Source organism: Chionomys nivalis, chromosome 7 (genome assembly GCF_950005125.1).
Source record: "Chionomys nivalis chromosome 7, mChiNiv1.1, whole genome shotgun sequence".
Classification (NCBI taxonomy): domain Eukaryota; kingdom Metazoa; phylum Chordata; class Mammalia; order Rodentia; family Cricetidae; genus Chionomys; species Chionomys nivalis.
In genome coordinates this window covers 20,221,135-20,241,994 of record NC_080092.1, presented here as the reverse complement: position 1 = coordinate 20,241,994, position 20,860 = coordinate 20,221,135, and the positions used below count along the sequence as shown (strand labels likewise).

General features: G+C 39.5%; 1 protein-coding gene across 8 annotated transcripts in view; it reads left to right on the top strand.

Moving 5' to 3' along the window:
- The window catches only part of Tenm2 (teneurin transmembrane protein 2), a 1,249,953-nt gene that overhangs the window by 370,928 nt on the left and 858,165 nt on the right, over positions 1 to 20,860 (top strand). For all 8 annotated transcript variants that reach the window (XM_057774197.1, XM_057774202.1, XM_057774201.1 and 5 more), the window contains exon 4: positions 1,305 to 1,580. In XM_057774197.1, the coding sequence (XP_057630180.1) occupies positions 1,305 to 1,580 (276 nt within the window). The remainder of the gene's footprint in view (positions 1 to 1,304; positions 1,581 to 20,860) is intronic.

Here is a 20,860-nt window from a genome sequence, read left to right as displayed (position 1 = left end):
TACTTCTATTATTTTGTATTTTACACAAAGGTCGTGGTTTAACAATAAGGTTCTGGCTTGCATCTTTCTCCTTTGGCAGCTACACGGCATCTCCCTGACTCTGCCTACTTTCTCTATATATCTCTTCCTGGCTATATTCTGCCCTGCTATAAGCCAAAGAAGCTTCTTTATTAACTAATGATAATAAAACATATTCACAGCATACAGAAGGGAATCCCATAGCAGCATTGTGTAGTGAAGAAAGGAAAGTAAAAATTCAGAATACAGGTACATGTGACAACTTTATGCACAGCCTTTCTCTTTGTGTGCTTGTGAGAGGACAAACAACTGGCCTGTTTTAGGTTTAAATGAGATAAGACTTACAAACCACCTGGCCTGTTTTGCAGTGGATCGTAATGCACATGTTCAACCAACACCCCTCTTCTTCGCGTCTCATCAACCTGTATCCCCATCCTCACACTCCTGACATGAACACCCATTTGTCTTCCATGGTGAAGCCTGCTGGTGCTTTTGAGCTGTATTATCAAACAGAAATTTTGTAATATGATTTAGGAATGGCGGTTCCGCCTCTCTCCCCTTCAGGTTCTAACAGTAACACGTTTTTAAAATAAGGAACCAATGATCAAACACATGGACCAAACGAGCAAATAAACATGCTATCCTTTGAGTGACATCATGTTCCTGAGAGGAATTTTAGGCGTTAACACTCAAATATGGGTGTGTTGCCTACAGCTGGCAAAGAAGAAGCTGAGTGACCACCTGAAGAAGCAGTAACCAGAGGACCACCAAGGTCTTCAAGCCAGCATGCATATTTATTAGAGAAAGACCTTGATGGCATAGAGACACATTGCTTGGGGATCAGATTTGGGTTCTGTTACCATATAAGTGATTGACATTGAATGAGTCGTTTAAACTCTCTGTTCTTAGTTTCCTTGTATATAATATAAAGTAAATATCAATATTATCTGTAAAAATTATGATTTTTCAATGCAAAAAAATTTACCAAATAAAAGGTACACAAGTAAATATTTGAAATATATTAGTAGTAGCAAGCAGTGCTCAGATGGCTCACAGTGGTGTTAGATGACAAACGATCCCTGAAATCACGTCTGAGAGCCCTGTGCTAAGTTGATTCCTGCTTTTGTTTGTTTCCAATGCATCCCAATAGCCACTGAGTACCCCTGTTCAAGCCTTTATTTGTATCTTATAATGAGTCAGATACATCTGTTGGACTTGTGGGATGCACTTCAAGCTTGTCCAGCATTCCCACAGAGTAAACCCTCTCTGTGTCGCTGTCGCTCTAGGGACTAACTTCACCCTGGCGGAGTTGGGGATTTGCGAGCCCTCCCCTCACCGAACTGGTTACTGTTCCGACATGGGGATCCTCCACCAGGGCTACTCCCTGAGCACTGGGTCTGATGCCGACTCGGACACCGAGGGAGGAATGTCTCCAGAACACGCCATCAGACTGTGGGGACGAGGGATCAAATCCAGGCGCAGCTCCGGTCTGTCCAGCCGCGAGAACTCAGCCCTTACTCTGACTGACTCGGACAATGAAAACAAGTCGGATGACGACAACGGTAGGCCGGTTCTGAACTACGTTGGCATGCTCTGTACATCGTGGTATGGGGGCTTGGGGTTCCTTCTTGTTTGCGTTTATTTGTAAGAGGTTTAATCAACCTTGTCTCTCCAGGCCGAGCGGGGAAAAAAATAAACGAGGTACCTTCCAGCCCACAAATGAAATGAGATTTTTTTTAAAGCACATTTTGATGGTAATCCAGTATTCAGGTGTAGTCATTTGGTTCTTATTATCAAGTAGATAACCGGGCAAACGAGGAGGCCTGATAAACTTTAAAAATGTCCGCTTCCCCAAATTTCTAGGTCTCGGTATTGATTCCCTTTCCCAGGAATAGCAATCTAGGTTTGTTTTGATGTATTTGTGTTTTTGCTTTTTTTCCCCCCAAGATGGTCAGTGAAGAACCCTACCTTACCTTCGCCTTTCATTTCCAGACAGTGCCTCATATCCTTATTGAAGATTGAACTTGGAGCCCATAATCTGGGGTTTAATAATGACAGATAGGAAGTGTCTTGTCTTCCAAGCAGGCTTCTCCTCTGTGTTTCCTTTCCCCCTTGGTATCTATATAGGTTAATGGCTTCCCGCATCTTCCATTACAAATCATTGTGGCCATCCATCAGCTTTGTGGGTGACTTTTAATGAAACCTTGAGAACTAAATGCCTCTGGTCATTAAGCAGCGAACACAGGGAAACCTGCACGAAGCCATTAAAGAGATAAGGTGTTTATTTGTGAATTTCTACACGACTCATAACTGTGCTTACTCGAAAACATTTTGTAAGGAGAAGATAAATTACTTGAGGTACAGCTGACTTCTGAAGGAAATCTCATATGTTCTCTGTGTTATGAATAGAAAGCCTCTTTGCTAAAAGAATTGCCATTAAAATGTTTACAAACATATCAGTTAAGAATGTTTGTGTGAAATCTCGGAAACTTCTGTTAGAGAAGGCTTAAGTGTCTTCTTTCACTGAAAAGAGAAAAAAAGAAATTTCCAGGCGGGCAGCTCATCGTGAATGTAAACGCATAGCTAAAATACCATTAACTCTCACAACTTTGTTGGAAGTATACCATTTCCTGGGTGATTCACACGTATTAAAAAAAAGATGTGACTTTGTTGTACTGAAGTTTACTTTTAATTTCGAAATAATATATTCTACATTGGAGATGAGATGATGTGTCTTTACTGCCCCGAGCCTGTAGCTCATCAATGCGAAAACTCATGGAAAATTTGTACTTGACTCCTTCCGAATTCTTAGCGGAATCCTTGCTCTTGGCACATCCAAAACTCCGAGGGGCTTATCTGCTAAGAGATTATTCTGAGAAGTTTCCATAAAGATATACATCAAACCCGTTTACTGATGTCCCTTTTAAACTCGGCTTGTGTCAGGTATTATTTAAATGGAAGCAGTTTGGTTGTCTGCTACACAAAATCACTGCAATCCAAGACATGGCGGCGTGTTTTAAGTAAGGCATTTGTGTGAAGCTCCCATGGTTGGCATTCTCCGAGCTATACAGGGAACCATCCACATTGTGCTCTTTGCTTGTATTTATAGACTCGCCACCCTCTTAAGTTATTTATACATAGTTCTTGAAAATCTCCTCAAGCAAAAGGAGGAGATTTCTGCTGAAGCCATGTGAACAACAACAAAAATAAAAAATTAAAAAAAAAAACCTACTTGTCTTGAATTAACTAGAACTGCTGTGGAAGTTTTTGTAATTAATAATTACATATTTGATAGATGAGGAGTTCATCCTTTGAGTCAATATTGTTGGAACGCAAGATGTCTGAGCATTTTATACTCAGGGCAAGTCTCCCCATGTCCCCAAATACTGATGGGAACGAAAACTTTTTGGTACAACATCTTGGTTCTTTTCCTTTGATGCCAGTTATAATGCAATCAGAATTTCATAAAGAAAAATAGAGTTAGAGACACTATTCATTTCTGTAGAAGAGTGCACTCGGCAAATTCTAACGGTAGTACCATAGCAGCTAGACCGCGAGCTAAATGATGGTGTTTTAAAATATATAGATGAATGGCCTTTTCTTTCTCCTTTCAAGGAATCATTACAAATTTCATATATGCTAAGTATATATTTAATGCTCCTTTTTTCCTCTCATTTTTGGACAAAAAAATTGCATATGCTATAAGCATAAATTTTTCAAGATACACAAGTTGAGGCACAAGGAAACCTGAAGGCTGGGATGTTAACTCCACAGAACTTCTCGCTCTTTCTCTCTGACACTTTCTGTTTAGCTCACAGAGAAATCAATGCTTTTTCACATCACCGACTTTATGAAGTTTGGGAATGTATTATCATATAGATTGACAGTTGCCCACCGGTTCCACACCACAGCGTGGATACTCACAAAGCCATCATTAATTTCTCACACTTGTACCCAGCAATGGCTTCCTCCATAGTAAACACGGTGTCCTTCAGAACCAAATCAATAATCTCTTAGGTATGCCTCTCTTGAAGGCAAGTCATAAAAATCTGAGCTTTGAGGAGGAAGCCCTCCAGTTCCCTTTTAAATGGTAAGGATGCATGAGCAAAAAGATTTTTCCATGGTGCTACAAATTACATTGTAATGTCTTTTGTAAGGTGTGATCTTGCGCTATAAAGATATTTCAAGTTTATTTAAAAGCTTCTTTTTAATACCATAATTGTAATTTTGTTAAGCATAGTAAGCAAGGAATGACAGCTTTCGGGACCCCCACATCCTTCTCTTGATTCCCACGTGTGAATCTCACCTTCAAAACCATGTGATAAAAACCCCTGAGTTTGTCAGTTGTCTTTCTTAGGTGAGTGTTGGTTGTTTCCCACATGCCGTTGAGACACAAATAGCCCCAGAAAAGCCTGGCAGTCCAAGCACACTGAAAATCCATCCCTAATGTTATTTATTTATCGTGATATTTTTTGAGGTATAGGCGCTATGGAGTTTGCACTACTCTCAGCTCTGTATTGTGTCTGTAGTTAGCATTGTGCTAGGTTGAGCAGGGTTGCTTTAAATAGATAAAACCATCAGGTTCAGGGACACTTATCGAGCTCTTTAACTCTAGCTTGCAGCTAATGACGGCTTGGCTAGAAATGACAATGAGACTTGAGAACAGCTGGTACTGTGTGAAATTTGACAGCATCTGTACAAAGGACTTTCCCAAAGACTTTAAATTAGAACCATACTCTTTTTTTCAGAAATAAATGTCCCACTTAAAATATGGCTTCTTGAAGACTCTTTGTGTCACCTGAGTTGTAGAAAAAATGGGACAGTCACTAATACACAAGAATAACTAATTGCCTCCTTAAGGATGCAGTGCGGCACACACTGGAAAAAAACCTGGTATCTGTATTCTTGACTCCCTTAGGCAGTTTCTTCACCTTGGGGACATAAAAATATCCATGGGGTTTCTTTTCTTTTCTTTTCCTTTTTTTTCTTCAGAATAATCCTAGTTGCAGTTACTTTGTTGGAAATCCAGAAAGGAAGAAAAGAAAAAAAAAAGCTTGTCTATGAAATAGAAAGACAAATTATAGAAAACTTAACCTAGCATTAGTAAAGACATTAAGAAACGCATGTCCCCTTCCACCTGCACCAAAAATAAATAAGAATAATAGTCGTTTCCTCTTATCAGTTAGGAGATTTATAATTTTTATGATGTACTTTGAGTTTGAAGACAGGAATGTTAAGTTGATTTTATTATATGTCATAAAAGCTCGATCTTGGTATATAAAGCTACATGGAGTAGATGTACGGGACACTGATATGTTAGCATGTGAGCCCTCTTGGCAAAGGACGGCAGTGCATCTGTGCCTTCAGTAGAGTACCATATGCGCAGGTACTTCCTGATGTGAACTATGACTGGAAATATGAATCCCAAGGCAAGGAAGAGTCTTCTTTAATGCGGGGACAATTTAGGAGGTTACCGTTAAACAAAATTTGTTCATTTATTGTAAAATGTTCCCTCTCTAGTTAAGTTAGCACACATAAGACCCACTGACTCCAGTTTCCACCCCTACATTATTAATCAGTCTATCACAAACACTTGTTTTGTAATTTATGAGCCACTCTATTCATTTCTTATCCGTCCTGTCACAGTGGCATTTACAGAGGATGCCTACGTCACACGGAAAAAACTTTCTATTAGCTTCAGACATCACAAAGACCCATAATTTCGCTCTTAAGAAAAACAGTCCAATTGTAGCAAAAATTTCCATGATGGGGATCCTGCAGGGACACCTGAGGCCCCACCCCTTCCTGAGGGAACTATTAGCAGTTAGAGTTTGATGAAGGTGAGGGAGTCTTTTTCTTCACTGTTGTACACTCTGGAAAGTAGCCTGTGCTTCAGTAAATCATCTCATGCTCATGTGTTCACCAACAACACGGATTAAAGGGAGACACACATAGGCATGCACACGCGCGCGCACACACACGCACGCGCACGCACACACGCACACGCACGCGCACGCACACACGCACACGCACGCATGCACGCACACACACACAGTATGAAAGTTAGATGCAGACTTCTTGAGAGGAAGTTGGGTCTCATCAGATGAAAGAGGGCATGAGAGAAACTGCTACAGGTACAAATTACTGAAGTATAATCCATACGCATGCACAACTCTCAAAGAATAAAGCAAGAAATTTGTCCACAGAACATAAAGAATATATTTTAATTCCTTAAAACAAAGTCTCACACACATGCGAGCACACACACACACACACACAGAAAAAATAAGAATATCTTTCAAGACATTTGATGGCAATTAATTAAATTTGTTTTAGATCTTTTTCTTTACTTACAAATTTGTGAAAGTAATATTTACAAAGAAATGCACTGGGTGGGCTAAAAATAGGTTGAAAACTCAAGGACATGGGAAAAAATGTCTCTGGTCTACAGTCCTGAAATTCTTGAATGAATGGATGATCTTCTTTAATGACTGGCCCGATTCTAGGAAGGTCTTTAGCAGAGGTTTTAGAGACCTCTTGGGGTCTAAAAGTTTTTAAGGAGAGCTTGAAATGCATGATTATTGCAAGGCTAATTCAAAGTTGATGAAAAGTTCTGATAGCCAGAAATAAGATCAGGAGCTGTCCATGGTCCCATGGCTGGGCAGTTGGAAGAAGTGGAAGGACTAATGCTCTGGGTGGCTGTAAAAAGTGAAACTGCTGGGAAATTGAACAATGAGCTTAAAGGAGCAGACGGTGCCTAAGGATGTGAGCTGTGTGCCTCTCTTTAGTGCTGCACATTCACTTTAGAAACCTCAGTGACATATATCCTTTTTCTTTCCGTTTGTGTTTTCTTTCAAGTCTGTTAATGTTCCCAGGGGGCGATCAAACAATGGCCCCATTCAATAAATACAATAAATAAAATGGAATATAAGCTTTCCTTTTGACAAGGGTAACATGTTTATATTACATATGCAATCTCCAGGCCTTCAGGAAGACATTTGGCAGGGTTGGTAATTATGGGGTTTTAAGTTCTGGGATCAGGGCTGTGATTTCACTGGACTGGGCAAGGATTTGAAGGTGTATGGGGAGGACGTTTCTGGCAGAGCACAAATGGAAGCCTCTTGGGTCCAAAGAATCTAACTTCTTTGCCTTCCCCCACCACCTGTTGTTTGTCATGTTTTTGTTCAGTTGTTTGTCAGGGAATTAAGAGATGGGAAAGATGACCACACATCAAGTATTAGCGTCATAAATAAAATGAGTCAAAGCTAAGAGCATATGAATTTCCTACAGACAAATAAATCAGGATGAACCCGCATTAAAAATAATATCAAACTAAAGGGGATCTGAGAACACTGGACACATAATGAAATCTTTCAATTAGCCATTCTGAAACTGGGGCACAGCGACTGGAAGGAGAAACGTCCAACTAATAGATTTGTAAATAGAATAGAAATTGCAGACAGGTGGGCATTTAATTTTGAGTACTATTTAATGCTAGCTGGAGGACCTGCCTAGAAAATTATCCTTGCATGGTTTTCCTAAGCTGGGCTTAAATTATGGTCAAAGAAGTCAGAAGACAGAAATAAGTGGTTTGTGAAAGAGTCATCAACAACAGGGATGTTGAGCTGTAGTCTTCAGGATGGATATAGCTCATGTCATGGTTGGATTTGATCAATGCAGTGTTTAAAAAAATAGATTAGTGACATTGTACAAGTGAGATATGATATATTAAGATTTCTTACTTTTGCAAAGAAAAAGAGGTTTGGAATTTATTTTTAACTTCTCTCAAAATATGAGTAATTTGGTTCTGGGATTCTCTCTGAAAAACTCGGGGTTAGACACAATAGGGGCAGCTGATGTAAGCAGGACCCAAGATGTTGAGCCTACCTGAGCTCTCTGGAGGCTTCTCCACAATTTAAGGCTTTCCTTAATGATTGTACATACTTGAGTTAACAACCTTGACCTAAGTACAAACCTTATGCATATCAGAGATAATCAAAACTGTAAAAGCAAACTAGAGGCCAGAAATTTTAGCTCCATTAGAAATATGATTAGAACAGAGGTTATTATGTTTTATATGTTAGGCTCCTCAGCATGGTGGGTTTGATGTTGGTATACCCTGTTTATTTAACTATCTATCTATCTATCTATCTATCTATCTATCTATCTATCTATCTATCTATCTATCTTTTACTTTTTTGAGACAGGGTTTCTCTGTAGCTTTGCAGCCTGTCCTTGGACTAGCTCTTATAGACCAGGCTGGCCTTAAACTCACAGAGATCCGCCTGCCTCTGCCTCCCAAGTGCTGGGATTAAAAGCGTGCATTACCACCACCTGGTTTTATACCATGTTTCTAAAATAGTTGTAAGGTATTTAGAATGAAGTGCTTCAGATCAAATAGAATTTTAATATGTGTTTAATTTAGAAGTGCTAATATAATTGTCAGTATGAATGCATGCTGGCAACTCTGTCATATCCATCTTCTAACGTGGATGCTCTGAAGTTTTGAGATGTCAAGTTTAGGAATTGGTAACACATGTACTTAAATTTACTTTAAAATGAAAGCATACATAGGTGGGGATTTAGCAAGGAGATGAATGGAATCCTTACTTTAAAAGTTATCTGTCCTAGTAAGTTCAAGAAAATCCCTGGGCTTTTCAGGAGAATACCACTTAAAGAGGAAGAAAATGACTGAGTACTAATTATTTTCAGCAATATTTATAGAGTATGGTAAGATGAAGTGAAAGGCCACAAAGTCAAGTATAGAAAGGAAAATGCCATGGTCATCATCAAACCTCAAGCATTCTACAGATAAAGGACAAAGGAGGAAGCTGGCTAAATCAGAATTGTGAGCAAATGGTAGAGAGAAAAGAAGTTTCTCAAGCTAAGAAGGTTCTCACTAGTGTTCACCAAGGGTTAGTCCTGGGCGGGTCTCCCCTCCTCTGCGGTAAACACCCAATTGCCTCTCCATTCCAGGGTCTGTGTGATGGGGAAAGGACAACGAAATACGGGGACATTGACAAATGAGACAGCAATGGAATCGATGCATTAGCGTTCTTTGGAGAAGGAATAAACTAAGGGTTTGTCTTTGCAGGTTTATACTCACCCGAGAGGACTAGAAAAGATTGACAGGATAGCAGTATTTCTGCTTGTACTAAACAGTAAGGGTCATGCAATTCTTTTTTTCTCTGGGGATATTTGAACCCAATCTTGAAAACAGTAAGACTCTACCTTAAAATTAAATTAAAATGGTTTTGTATTCCATTCTATACTCTTAAAATTCATGAAATTCCCAGCTTTGAGTATGTTTTACAGCACACATCTTATATGAACATATTACATATATGTGACAGATTACATAAGCATAAAAGGTAAGTGTTGCAAGCAGGTAGATGTTGATATATGTTTCTTTAGATATAGGACAAAGTGTTGAGACAGGTTAGATAATATGTTTCCTGTGAATTGGCGTCTTGACAGCCAATCAGTCATTCGAAAACTTTGACAATCCCTTATCTCTCTGCAACACATTAAACTCCCCTTTATGTGGTTTATGGTAATATAAGTTGATCACACATTTAACAATTATACAGAAAGATACAAAGTTTACACATTGTTGCTTGTTAAAGAAACCAATTCCCCACATGCAATTATCTGGAATTTTTGTCTCTGTATTTGATTGGAGTAACATAGCTTTGACACTATGTTTCAGGCAGGTTAAAATGCAATTAGGAATTGCATGAGTGAAAATGGGATGATGGGTATTGTAGATGAGCAAATGCGGGTGAGTCAGGTGATTGGAGTCGGGCATTAGAGTGAAGACCATGATGCCTTTGGAGGAGTCAGTCTCTAGCAGCTGCGAACTTGTCAGATTAATGGAGACATAGTGACTTTATTGGAGGGCTGCAGAATTACATCAGTTCATGGGTAAAAGAAAAAGAAAACAAGTAACTGAAGTCTGTTTCATCCTTTTAGAGAGGAACATACATAAATCACATACACATTCCATGTGTATGTGACGTACCTGTATTCGTGTGCATGACTAGGAACGTATAATCGTTTGAATTAGCATCAGAAAGAAAAGCAATAATCCAGGTAGGAGGAAGCTAGGAATCCTTCATTAATGAATACACCCACTTTTTGGCATTTGAACTGGGAGAAATTAAAATCCAGTAGTGCTGCAGATATTTGTAATTAACAGAGCAATATTGGAGAAGCAGATGGTTTGAAGCTAAGTTATAAGAACACTGGAGTAGGTGCCTATGTCTGTACTCATGACTAGGGAACGTGACTAATGATGGGTCCTTATTTGCTTATGTTCTCAAAACAGTATTATGATGACAACCAGACCTGTGCTTACAGTCATTATTCGAATGGTTAATAATATCAAATATGGCTCTATCAAGGAGAATGGGCAGACTATTATTTTTCACAGGAGTATGTGGTGTGTTGTAGGTGAACACTGGCTATGTCTATTCCAGGTGGATCATAGTTTCTTCAAGATTAGTTTTGCTGTTGCTTCATGAGTAATCTCTCATGCAATTTGCTTAATTGCTCCTGTAACTATAGTTATGTCTCCCTTCTCATCACTAATCTTTGATATTTTTATCTCTCATGTTTTTTAATCAGGCTTGAAAGGAATCTATTTATGTTTCTTACAAGCTTTCTCCTTTGCCTTTACTGTTTGTTTCTTCCTCATTAAGTTGATCTTTATTATTTTTCAACTCCCTCCATTTAATATGTGGAGTAAAGTTTTTGTTCTTTTTCTAACTGTAAGAGGAACAATTCTGTTTGGTACTTTTAACCTTTCTTATTTAATAAGACTATGTGTATCATGTCCTGTATAACCCAACTGAAAGCATACTCCCCTTCAGTTTCTAGAGTGTCTCAGTACAATATAGACTATAAAGTAAAGCAGAACCAGATTGCTACCAAATGCTTACATTGGTAAGAATTTAACAAGTCGTAGAGGCCACTTTTTATTATTGCATTTTATGATACATATATGCGTATGGACTATACAGATGTGAATAGAAAATATCTGATATGTTGGCATAAAAAGTACATTTAAAATACATGTATGAAAACAAATATGTACAAATGTATGATGAATAATGAGAATAAATCATTTTATATCAAAAATAACCATAGCTCATGAATTCATGGATGTGTTTTTCAGTGTGTATTTCTGTGTAAAGTTAGAGAACTCCCAGTGTAGCTCAGTGGTAAAACATTGGCATACCGGGCTCAAGGATTTTTATTCACTCTCCACCACCTTAAAAAAAGTTAAGGAGAAGACCTGAGAATGGAAATGTTTTCTGAGCCGTTTTCAAACCCTCACATCGTCCTTTGTCCCCAGCAAATGTACTCTAAACATCCCCCCGCCCCGGCATCATTTTTTTTCTGTAGAAATTAAAGAATACATAGTATCCCTTTAGGCTAATACGTTTTCCTAATTTCCTTCATCAAACTTTCTGCTTGAGTCTATTTTAGACACAATGAAATGTACTCTTGATAATTTGGTGTGTGGGGGGGTGTAAATCCTAAAAGAGTTAGAACACACAGGTATGCCTGGCTAGCAAGCTTTCAATCACTTTCCCAAGAAGAACACAACTTCTTTCACTGGCGCTGTGTGAGAGCCACCTGCTGTACATGTCATTGTGGTTGGGAGTCCCAAGAAACTCACACTGGCATCTTTTCACTTTGCACATAACAGTGTTTTAATTCTCTTTGTCATTTATTTTAGTGAGTGAGGCTGAACAACTTTCTGTGTGCACACTGTGTGAATTTGTCTCATATTACTTGTAGTTCTCCATGGGGGGAAGGATGAGAATGAATCTTCTCATTTTTTTTTATTTTGTATTAACTTTTTACTGTGATCCCAGAGAGTCCTGCTGCTCCTCCTTATCTATTTAGGTGCTTTAAATACTCATTTATAGGCATGAAATCCAAAGGGTAGGGAGGGAAAGGAGAGGAAAAATGAAAGAGGGAGAGGGAGAGAGGGAGGAAGAAAAGAGAGGGCAGGGAGGGAGTGAAGGAGGGAGAGAAAGATTGATACTGGGAAATTGCTTAAGATGACTGTGTTAACCAAGGAAGATGAGTTAGCCCTGAGTAGACTGGGGTTTTGTTTTCACATTAAATATTTCAGTGGTTGTTTAGAATACAGGACTTCATTTCAGATTGTTAATTTATAACTACGCAAGAATAGAATTGCATGCCACACAACAAAAGGAAATTCACATCTACCAAGATAACCTGCCGGGCACCTTGAAGAGATAGAATTCAGCAAATGATGTATTAAATATTCTTAAAACTTCCTCCATCTATGGTGTCTTTGATTCAATGAGGTTAGTAATCATAAACACAGTGGTGTTCCTGCGACTGGTACTTTTTTTTTTTTTTTACAAAATAGGTAGTTCTACATGCAAGATAAATATTTCACTACATAAGAAAATACTCTGAAAATAATGATGTGGAAGCAATTACTATTATAGTAAGCATATGGCCGTGCTAATATACTGCACTGATTAATAATTGATGTTTTAGGGGGAAACATACAGAAAAACCTCTATATTCCAGGGCATCCCTCTGTCATTGAGAATGGAAAAGACCCCGGTGAAATACAACACAATTAAGAGAATACAGGTTGTCTTCCATTTCCGCTGATACACATTTATGACTAGGAACAACAAGGTATGTTGGGAAGGCAGGAAGTCCACAAATCAACTTTATCAGCCCCACTGTGGTATTTTAGTTCCTCCACAATATAGTCCAATTTATGATTTTAGACCTTGTTCTTACCTCTCTTCTAAATGTATTTTCGGTTCAGTTGCAACCCAACTGGGATATTTATTCTTTCTAGAGAATACTCTTCACTCCTTCCTGTTTGTCTGATTTCTTTAACATGTGCAACTGGACTTACACCTGCATATCCATAACGTTCCCTGTCATCATGAAAGAATTTCCAAACATTCCAGATTCTCTATGAAATCATGGGAAATCCCTGGCTACATGTAGAGCTGTTATCCTTTTGAACTCTTTACCGTGTTAGTGACCCATTTCTTCTAGGCTTCTTTTGGGGGAGGGTGTGGTAGGGTAGCCTTCACCACAACAAATAAATAAATGATTTGAGATATACTTTGAAGGGAGAATATAGAAAACAACAGTGGTGAAGATATAGGAGCTGATGAAAAGGGAATTCCAAGGATTTTAACTTTAGTTATTAGATTCTAAAGCACTACTGAATGATGTGAAAGGATGGCATTTGGGGGACTCAGTCATAATTTTACTCATGAAGTAAGAGAACAAAATAGAAAGGTAAGGTATTATTATGAAGAATAACAACTGGAGGACAGGTTGGGGCCAGACCAGTTAGTTTTAGAATCAATAGCATAACAGTATCTCTATATGCTCATGGAGGCAGATGAGTTAAACAAAGGAAAAAGTTAGAGGAGAGCCTGGAAGCAAACATTGAGAAGTCATTAAACATTGGGTAGGAGAGAAAGAACACACAGGAACAGTGGAAACTCTGCTATGTATGTTACAGCTCTCTTTGTCATTGTTGTCTATCTGATTTTGTGAGGGCTCCTGGTGACCATCTGTTTTGATATGGCTCTATAATTTCTCTGCCCAAGGTCTCTCATTTCTTTACTCTTCTTATCTTTTCTGATTTCAAAGGAGATTAGACTAGAAAAATCTAATAGTTATAAAAATAAGAGAGAGAAAGAAATTAAGAAGGGACATATTATTCAGAAACATTGATATATCTGACAGGTTTCTTCTTGAACTTATAATATGGTGTGATGGTTAATTTCATGTCCACTTTTTGGGCTACAGGATGTCCACATAGCTGACTAAAGATTATTTGTGGTTGTGTCTATTTAAGTTGATGGGTCAAATTAAATGAATGACCTTCCAACATGTGATGATTTGGTGGTGGTGGTGGTGGTGGTGGTGGTGGTGGTGGTGATGGTGTGTGTGTGTGTGTGTGTGTGTGTGTGTGTGTGTGAAGAGAGAGAGAAAGAAGGGACAGAAAGCAAATTTTGGTTAGCTACATGAGGGAGCTATTATGAGAACAGAAGCACAGGTGGTAATCTATGACAAAGGGAGAAGACAGAAGACAAACTCCAGTAGCTGGGTAGGCATGTGGTGACAGCCACAGATATTTATATGTCACTGCAGTGCAGTGGAAATTATCGCCATCAACTGGGAGAACATGGAGGAGGTATTAAAAATATAGAGAAGTGTGAAGGGTTGTAGGAGAAGGGAGGATGCTATTTTCCATGGGTGCATATATTTAGATTAGCACTCTACCAACAAATGGAGGTAAAAGAATAAGCAGAGTTTGATTTAACAATAGCTCCGCTTTTGCCAGGTGAGGTGTTAGAGACCATGCAGCAGCAGATAGGTAGGTGATTATATAATGATCCACCATGAATGTTAAGCCCAACAAAGAAGAGAAGAAGACTATACCATCATTCAATCTGATGATGGGGAAAAAAATCTGATGACTAGGGATACCAATAGATGACAGTAAAATCTGATAGGGTCAGGCTATAAGAAATATATGAACTAAGGTATGCCCTAGACTGACATGGGAGATGTCTTGTAGCTAAGAGCAATGACAAGGTATGATGATGACGTATGAATCACTGGAACCTGGTGGAAGATAAGATCAGCAGTCTAAAGCAGTTCAAAGAAATTAGTAGGTCTTGAAAAAAATGCCTATATCAATATCAAAATAGACACAACTACAGATACAAGAAATTCCTGACCCAAGAGAATGATAAGCAAGCTGGAAGTGGAAATTATTCCCAAATGAAATCTAACAGTAGAGTTGCACTGGGAGTGAGTGACAGCTGTGTGGAGAAGATATGAGTAACATCCTCTGGTAGTGAGGACTGCAAAGTTGAGGGTGTCCCTAGATACTTGCATAAACAAGAGATAGTACCAGCGGTAGCAGGGCACAGGATGGAAAAGTTTGACACTACTTGACAGGAATGTGTAGTCAGTGATGACCTTGGGAGGAGCAGCAGGAATGCTGTGTGTGCACCCAGACTTGTGGCTGAGATATATATCAGTTATTGGTGTGCATGTGTAATAGGAATGACAAGGAAAAGAGGCAGACCAGAAACAAAGGTGCTGAATATTAGCAGACAGAGAAACATGGCTGTGTGGATCCCCTCTGGATATTTGATGATGAGACTAGAAAGACTTTCTCTAGTGTGCATTAATTGTTTATTTGGTTGTATTAATGAGCCTGGAAAAATAGTCCCAACCCATTTCTCGTGTTTAAGGCATCAATCAGCCTTTCAGGCTAGAGAAGTTCCTTTAAGACAAGGAGTTGGGTTCTTAGAAAATGGAAAGAAATTCTGAAGTATAGCATCTAGCACATTGGTTTGCCAAACTGTGGGAGAGAAAAATAATAAGAATGTAAACAGTAGGTTGAAGGAATGATGGAAGGGAAGATGTATCTGGAAACTAAAAAGGATAGAAGACCAGGCAAGGTTCAGCAAAGTTAGGGTTTGTTAGGATTAGAGTTAGGGTTCTGGTTTGTTAGGGTTAGGGGTTTTTAGGGTTAAGGTTAGGGTTGGGAGGCTCTAGTCCTTTATCTATTTGATACGGTACTGTGAGAATTCAAATAGATACAGCACATACCTATTTCCATATCTTCCCTGTTACTATAACAAAATAACACAGACTAAGTAATTTAAAATATTTCTAACAACTTTAGAGGTGAAAAGTGCAAGTCTGAGGAAAGCAGACCTGGCCCAAGCCCTCTTGCTCTTTCATTCCCTGGCAGAAGTCAGAGAGTTCGCACACAGAGGTAAATGGACAAGAGGTGCCAGCTCTGTTTTGTAAGCTGCTCACATAGCTAAGTGCTAACGGGCCCTTACTAGGTCCGGCATCCCAAACTCTGATTTTGCACATTTTTGTTTCTAGCACATGAATTTTTAGGGTTACCTTTAGACTGCAACAATATTCTAAGCCTGCAAAGGACAGAGTGAGTGAGCATGCGCCAGAAGTATTTTCCTAGCACTGTGTAAAGGCAAATGTGGAGCCAGGAGAAACAAGATGTTACAATTGTAGCAACTGAGTTACATATGCCTATGCTTCTAGATAAGACCACCAATCCTTCTCATTTTGAAGACAGTTAATAGCCCTGTGAATTAGCACGTGCAGGGAAATACAGGGAACAATGACACGATCATTTCTCACCTTCTGAAAAATGCCACATCTCCTGTAATAAGGTATGAGATCGTGGTTTTATCTCTGCTGCAATGGTAGGTAAGACACAGTATCGGTTCTTAGAACATGCAGAATGCCAAGTTGATCTCCTACACCTTTGCTTCTCTGACATTTGAATCAAGAAAATGTAGACTCCAAAGCATGACTCAGGATCATTTTCTCTAGAATCCATTAAGTGAGCTTCAGTGCTTTCAAAACATCAAAGATTTCATTATCACTGTCTCCCCTAGATAAACTGTGCTACCTGCACCCATGACCTCCTTTCGGCTTCCAATTTGTTCCTATAAAGAAAATCTAATAAGTATAATCACTCCATGACTGTGTAACTTCTGAGTGAGAGAGGCTGAGGGGCTTAAGTGGAAAAAACCCAGGCAACATGGACCTTCATATAGTTTCCTGGCACCTAGCCAATTGCAGGGGCAACTGAATGCATCTCTGGATTGCAGTACCACTTTCCCTGATATGAAAATGAGTGAGGCAAGGCAGGGTGGTGAGTAACTATAAGGGTTTTGTTTCTTTGTTATTGTTTGAGATACAGCTCCTGTAGCTCAGGCTGCCCTCCACCTCACTGCATAGCCAAGAGTGATTTTGAATTGCTGGTGCTCCTGTCTCCAAGGGCTGAAGTTACTGATATGATATATCACGTCATGTGGTGCATGGTGTGTGGATCTTAGAGTAAATGGTGTCAGTATTTGAGAGTGAAGTCTATTTGCCACCATCCTCATGAACCTGAAAAATTAAGCCAGTTCTGAAACTCTTAGTCTCGTCTATATAGTGAGGAGGTCTTGAACCTGCTCTTCTCTCCTCTTTTTCTGATTATTGAAAAAAAACATTTCAAGCACAGTGTCATTCACACAGCAAGCACTCTCTGCATGGCATGATTATTTCTTATATTTGCTGTTTTAAAATAATTTTCTTTGTTGCTGTATTTAATCAATTTAGACCGCTTTAAAGGTTATAGATTTATCACGTGCAAGTGATTCAATTTGATTTCTGAGTCTCTTTCATAACCCTTGGCCATCAAGTCCTTTGGGCAGAAAATGTAAATCCCTGCTCTTGCAATTGATCCAACACTCAAGGCGATGGAGATTAGATCATTTTCACGTAGGGTGGCTGTCCTCTTTCTGGGAACCTGTCTCAAGTAGGAGGTCAGACTTGTATATCAAACATGAATTCTAGAAGGTGATTTCATTTTTTTTTTTTGCTTTCATTTTGCTCTTCAAGGAAAGGAAGTTAAATATTAATTAAGAAATCTAATCCTGGAAATAGAGAAATGCAACCATTCCAGAATCACGGTTTATGGTAAAAGGAGTTGAGGAGGCCTCAAAGCCCACACTGAGCCAGGATGAACAGAGTGAGATGGGGAAACAAAATATGCAGGAAACCCATCATGTTCTGCGGCCCAGAATGCCGTTCAGTCTGGGAGAGCACGGCAGCATCTCTCATGCTGAACACAAGTCATCAAACATTTATTGAATATCTACTACATGCTGAGAACTGGAAATACAAAGATAAATTTCACATAATCCCTGCCCTCCAGTAACTCATATCCTAGCAGGAAGAAAGAGAGCTGCATGGCGATAGGAAAGTGAACAGCAGAGTAATTAAGTCCATTACTGTGGAATGAGACCATTAGGTAGGGCTTTAGCTTTGTCTCTCCCCAGCCTGTGTGCGGAACACATGAAATTGCGTCACCTCTGAGGCTGCATTTTTTTCCTTCAGCAAAATGGAAGCGCATACACATAAATATGAGTGAATGAACAGAATATTTGAACTGGGTTTGATACACTGCACACATTATCGTATAATTAAGAATGACATAAAGAAGTCACAGTTTGGGCAGGGCCTTAAACTAGAGGAAGATTGTGGAGGGTAGTAGAGAACAGGTGGTTCATTATGATGAAAGGGACAGTAATGCCGCAGATTCGGAGGTGTCAATTTGTTAGCGTGGCTGGAGGACGAAGAAGACGAGAGTTGGCACAGCCAGCTGGAAACTTAATATTAATTGCATGCAAATGCATTTTTGACTTCCCAAGAAAAGCACAAGGTCGTTAAAGGTTATCAAAAAAGGAATGGGTTGATTGCATTTACTTCTAGGGGACCATTCTAACTGGGATCTCTGTTGGGAGACAGAGAACTGAAGGGAAGAATTGGAAAGTTAACAGATAATAATAATGAAAAGAACGTGGTACGGAGGTTTGTCGGTCACTTGTCAGGGGGTGGTAACATCTACAAGTGGACCAGGAGGGCACACGCACAGATGAAGGATGACAAGTGATACTAAGGAGGGAAATGGGAGAGCCAGCTTAGAAGACGGTCAACACGGGAGAAGTGAGGAGGAGAAGAAAACGGTACAGAGAAGCATTTCAGTTTGGGGAAATATTGAGTGCAGATATTTTTGAACTTCAAGGTAAAAATAGACAGCGAAAACCTACAGATGCTTGGGGTGAAACAAGGTGTGGTGTGAACCTCCAAAAGCAGATGCAGAATCATCACCCATAGCATGGAATGGGGACGGGGTCAGCAGGCGAGCTGTCCTGCAGAGGGACACAGAGTGATCAAGTCAAGGACAGGTTTCTAGAAAAGCTATCTGCTAGGAAGCAGTCTAGGGAAGGTGAAATTGCAAGCAAGGTGGGAGATGGTAGGGCTGGAGGACACTACAAGGCAGGGAGAAGTATTTTTCCTTCACCCGGAAGAAGGGAAGAGCTAGAAGATGGCCAACCATCCCACAAGTGGCCAAATTATTAACTAGGATGAAGAATGAGGAGAACCCTCTGGATTTACTATTGATAATGGTTGCTGGAGCATGCCAGAGTGAGGCAATTGCTGATGTTTAAACATTTAAAATGATTAATGGAGAGGAGAGGAACTATCCGGGAGCCCAAAGTTGGCCTTCTGCCTCCCTGCCTCTCTTAAAGTGATCCTCCTTCACAGTAGCGCTTTCTTAGTATTTGGAAATTAAAATCCTTAAGTCGTGATAGTCAGTGAAAATACTCATTATATCCCATCGAAGGGGACCATAGTTCAGAGCAAGGTTACATGATGGAGAGGAGCTGTCAATTGAAATTATTGAATTGAGCTCCATGGATTGTGCCTTTTGGTGGTCATGGGTGGTCAGGAAGAGCTCATGGCTTCTTTAGCACTGGAAAATTAATGTAAATCAGGGAGTTTTACTCTCTTAAATGGACAGAGTATAAAATAGTATGAATGAGGCTAACTTACTTGAAAATGAAGCTAGTTTAATTTCTAATCAAACTACCACCTCATAGCAAAGCAGTCATATAGAAATTCAAAAAGATTTGCTTTTATGATTTTAGTTGTGTATGTGTGTGTCCATATGCACTCCTGTGTGGAAGTGCATTGTCACAGAGACCAGAGGTGTCGAATCCCTTGGAGCTAGAGTTACGGGCAGTTGTAAACCACCAAACATAGGTGCTGAGAACCAAACATGGGTCCTCTGCAAGTGCTCTTAACCCCCAGGCCATCTGTGTTGTCTCAAGAACAACCAGAATTTTTAGGACAATTGGGCTTCGATAATCCATGTTAAAGTAAATAACCCAATGTCTTACAAATTGAGCAAAGAAAGAGTGACTTTCTGTACTAGAACTCTAATACTCTCAACTTAGGGAGTGCCATCTGCCTCCTAGTTCAGGTTAGTGTTGATGGTAGTTGGTTGGTTTGAGTTGTTGCGGCTTCAGCCCATCACTGTCATTTCCCTACTGGAAAAGGAGAATCCAGGAAGGAAATCAGAACAGGAGAGGATGTATTCTCTTTCCCACTCCACTTCACATCCCTATCCAGCAAATGCGTGGCTAATGGCCCATCTTTATTTCTTTTGATTACTTAATAGAACATGTCATATAGTCCAACAGCTTTTTAATAATCCCTGTGAAATAAGACGATTGTGAGTACCATTTTTTTTTCTTTTGTAAAATAAAAGAAGCCATTGAAGCTTAGGTTTGGGATTCAGACAGACTTGGATTTGAATCCCATCTTTTTAATTTAAAAGCTGGGTAGCCAGCCAGTTTCTTAAAGTTTCCAGGCTTCTTTTTGTCGCCAGTAAAAGGACAAAAAAGAGTATAAATACTCACTCTGACAGGTTGCTGTGGGATTATGTGAGAGAGTGCATAATATTAGCCTTGCATCTTTCTTGGGTTCTATGCTAAACAAGATGTGAAGGTACAATCACAGATGAGAAGAACCACCTCTGAAAATTGCCTCAAGCTTTAAAGTAGAGAATGCGGTCAGGTATGGTGGTGCTCACCTTTCATCCAGGCCCACAGGAGGTAGAAGCAGGTGAGTGTCTTTGATTTCAAGGCCAGCTTGGTATACCCAGCAAGTTACAGACCCGTCAGGGCTACATAGTAAGACCCTATCTCAAAAATAAATGAACGAAAGGTAGAGAATGGATGATCCTCTTCTCACAACATGACACAGTGAATGTCTATAGAAAGACTGGGTGCTGGCTGTACACACAGAACCAAATGTAAGTATGTATGAATTGTGGATGGAATTAATATTTTAGACATGCATATAGACATAAAGAATTGGTGAAATGGATGCCTTCCTTATGAACAGGATCAATTTTTCATCCCTC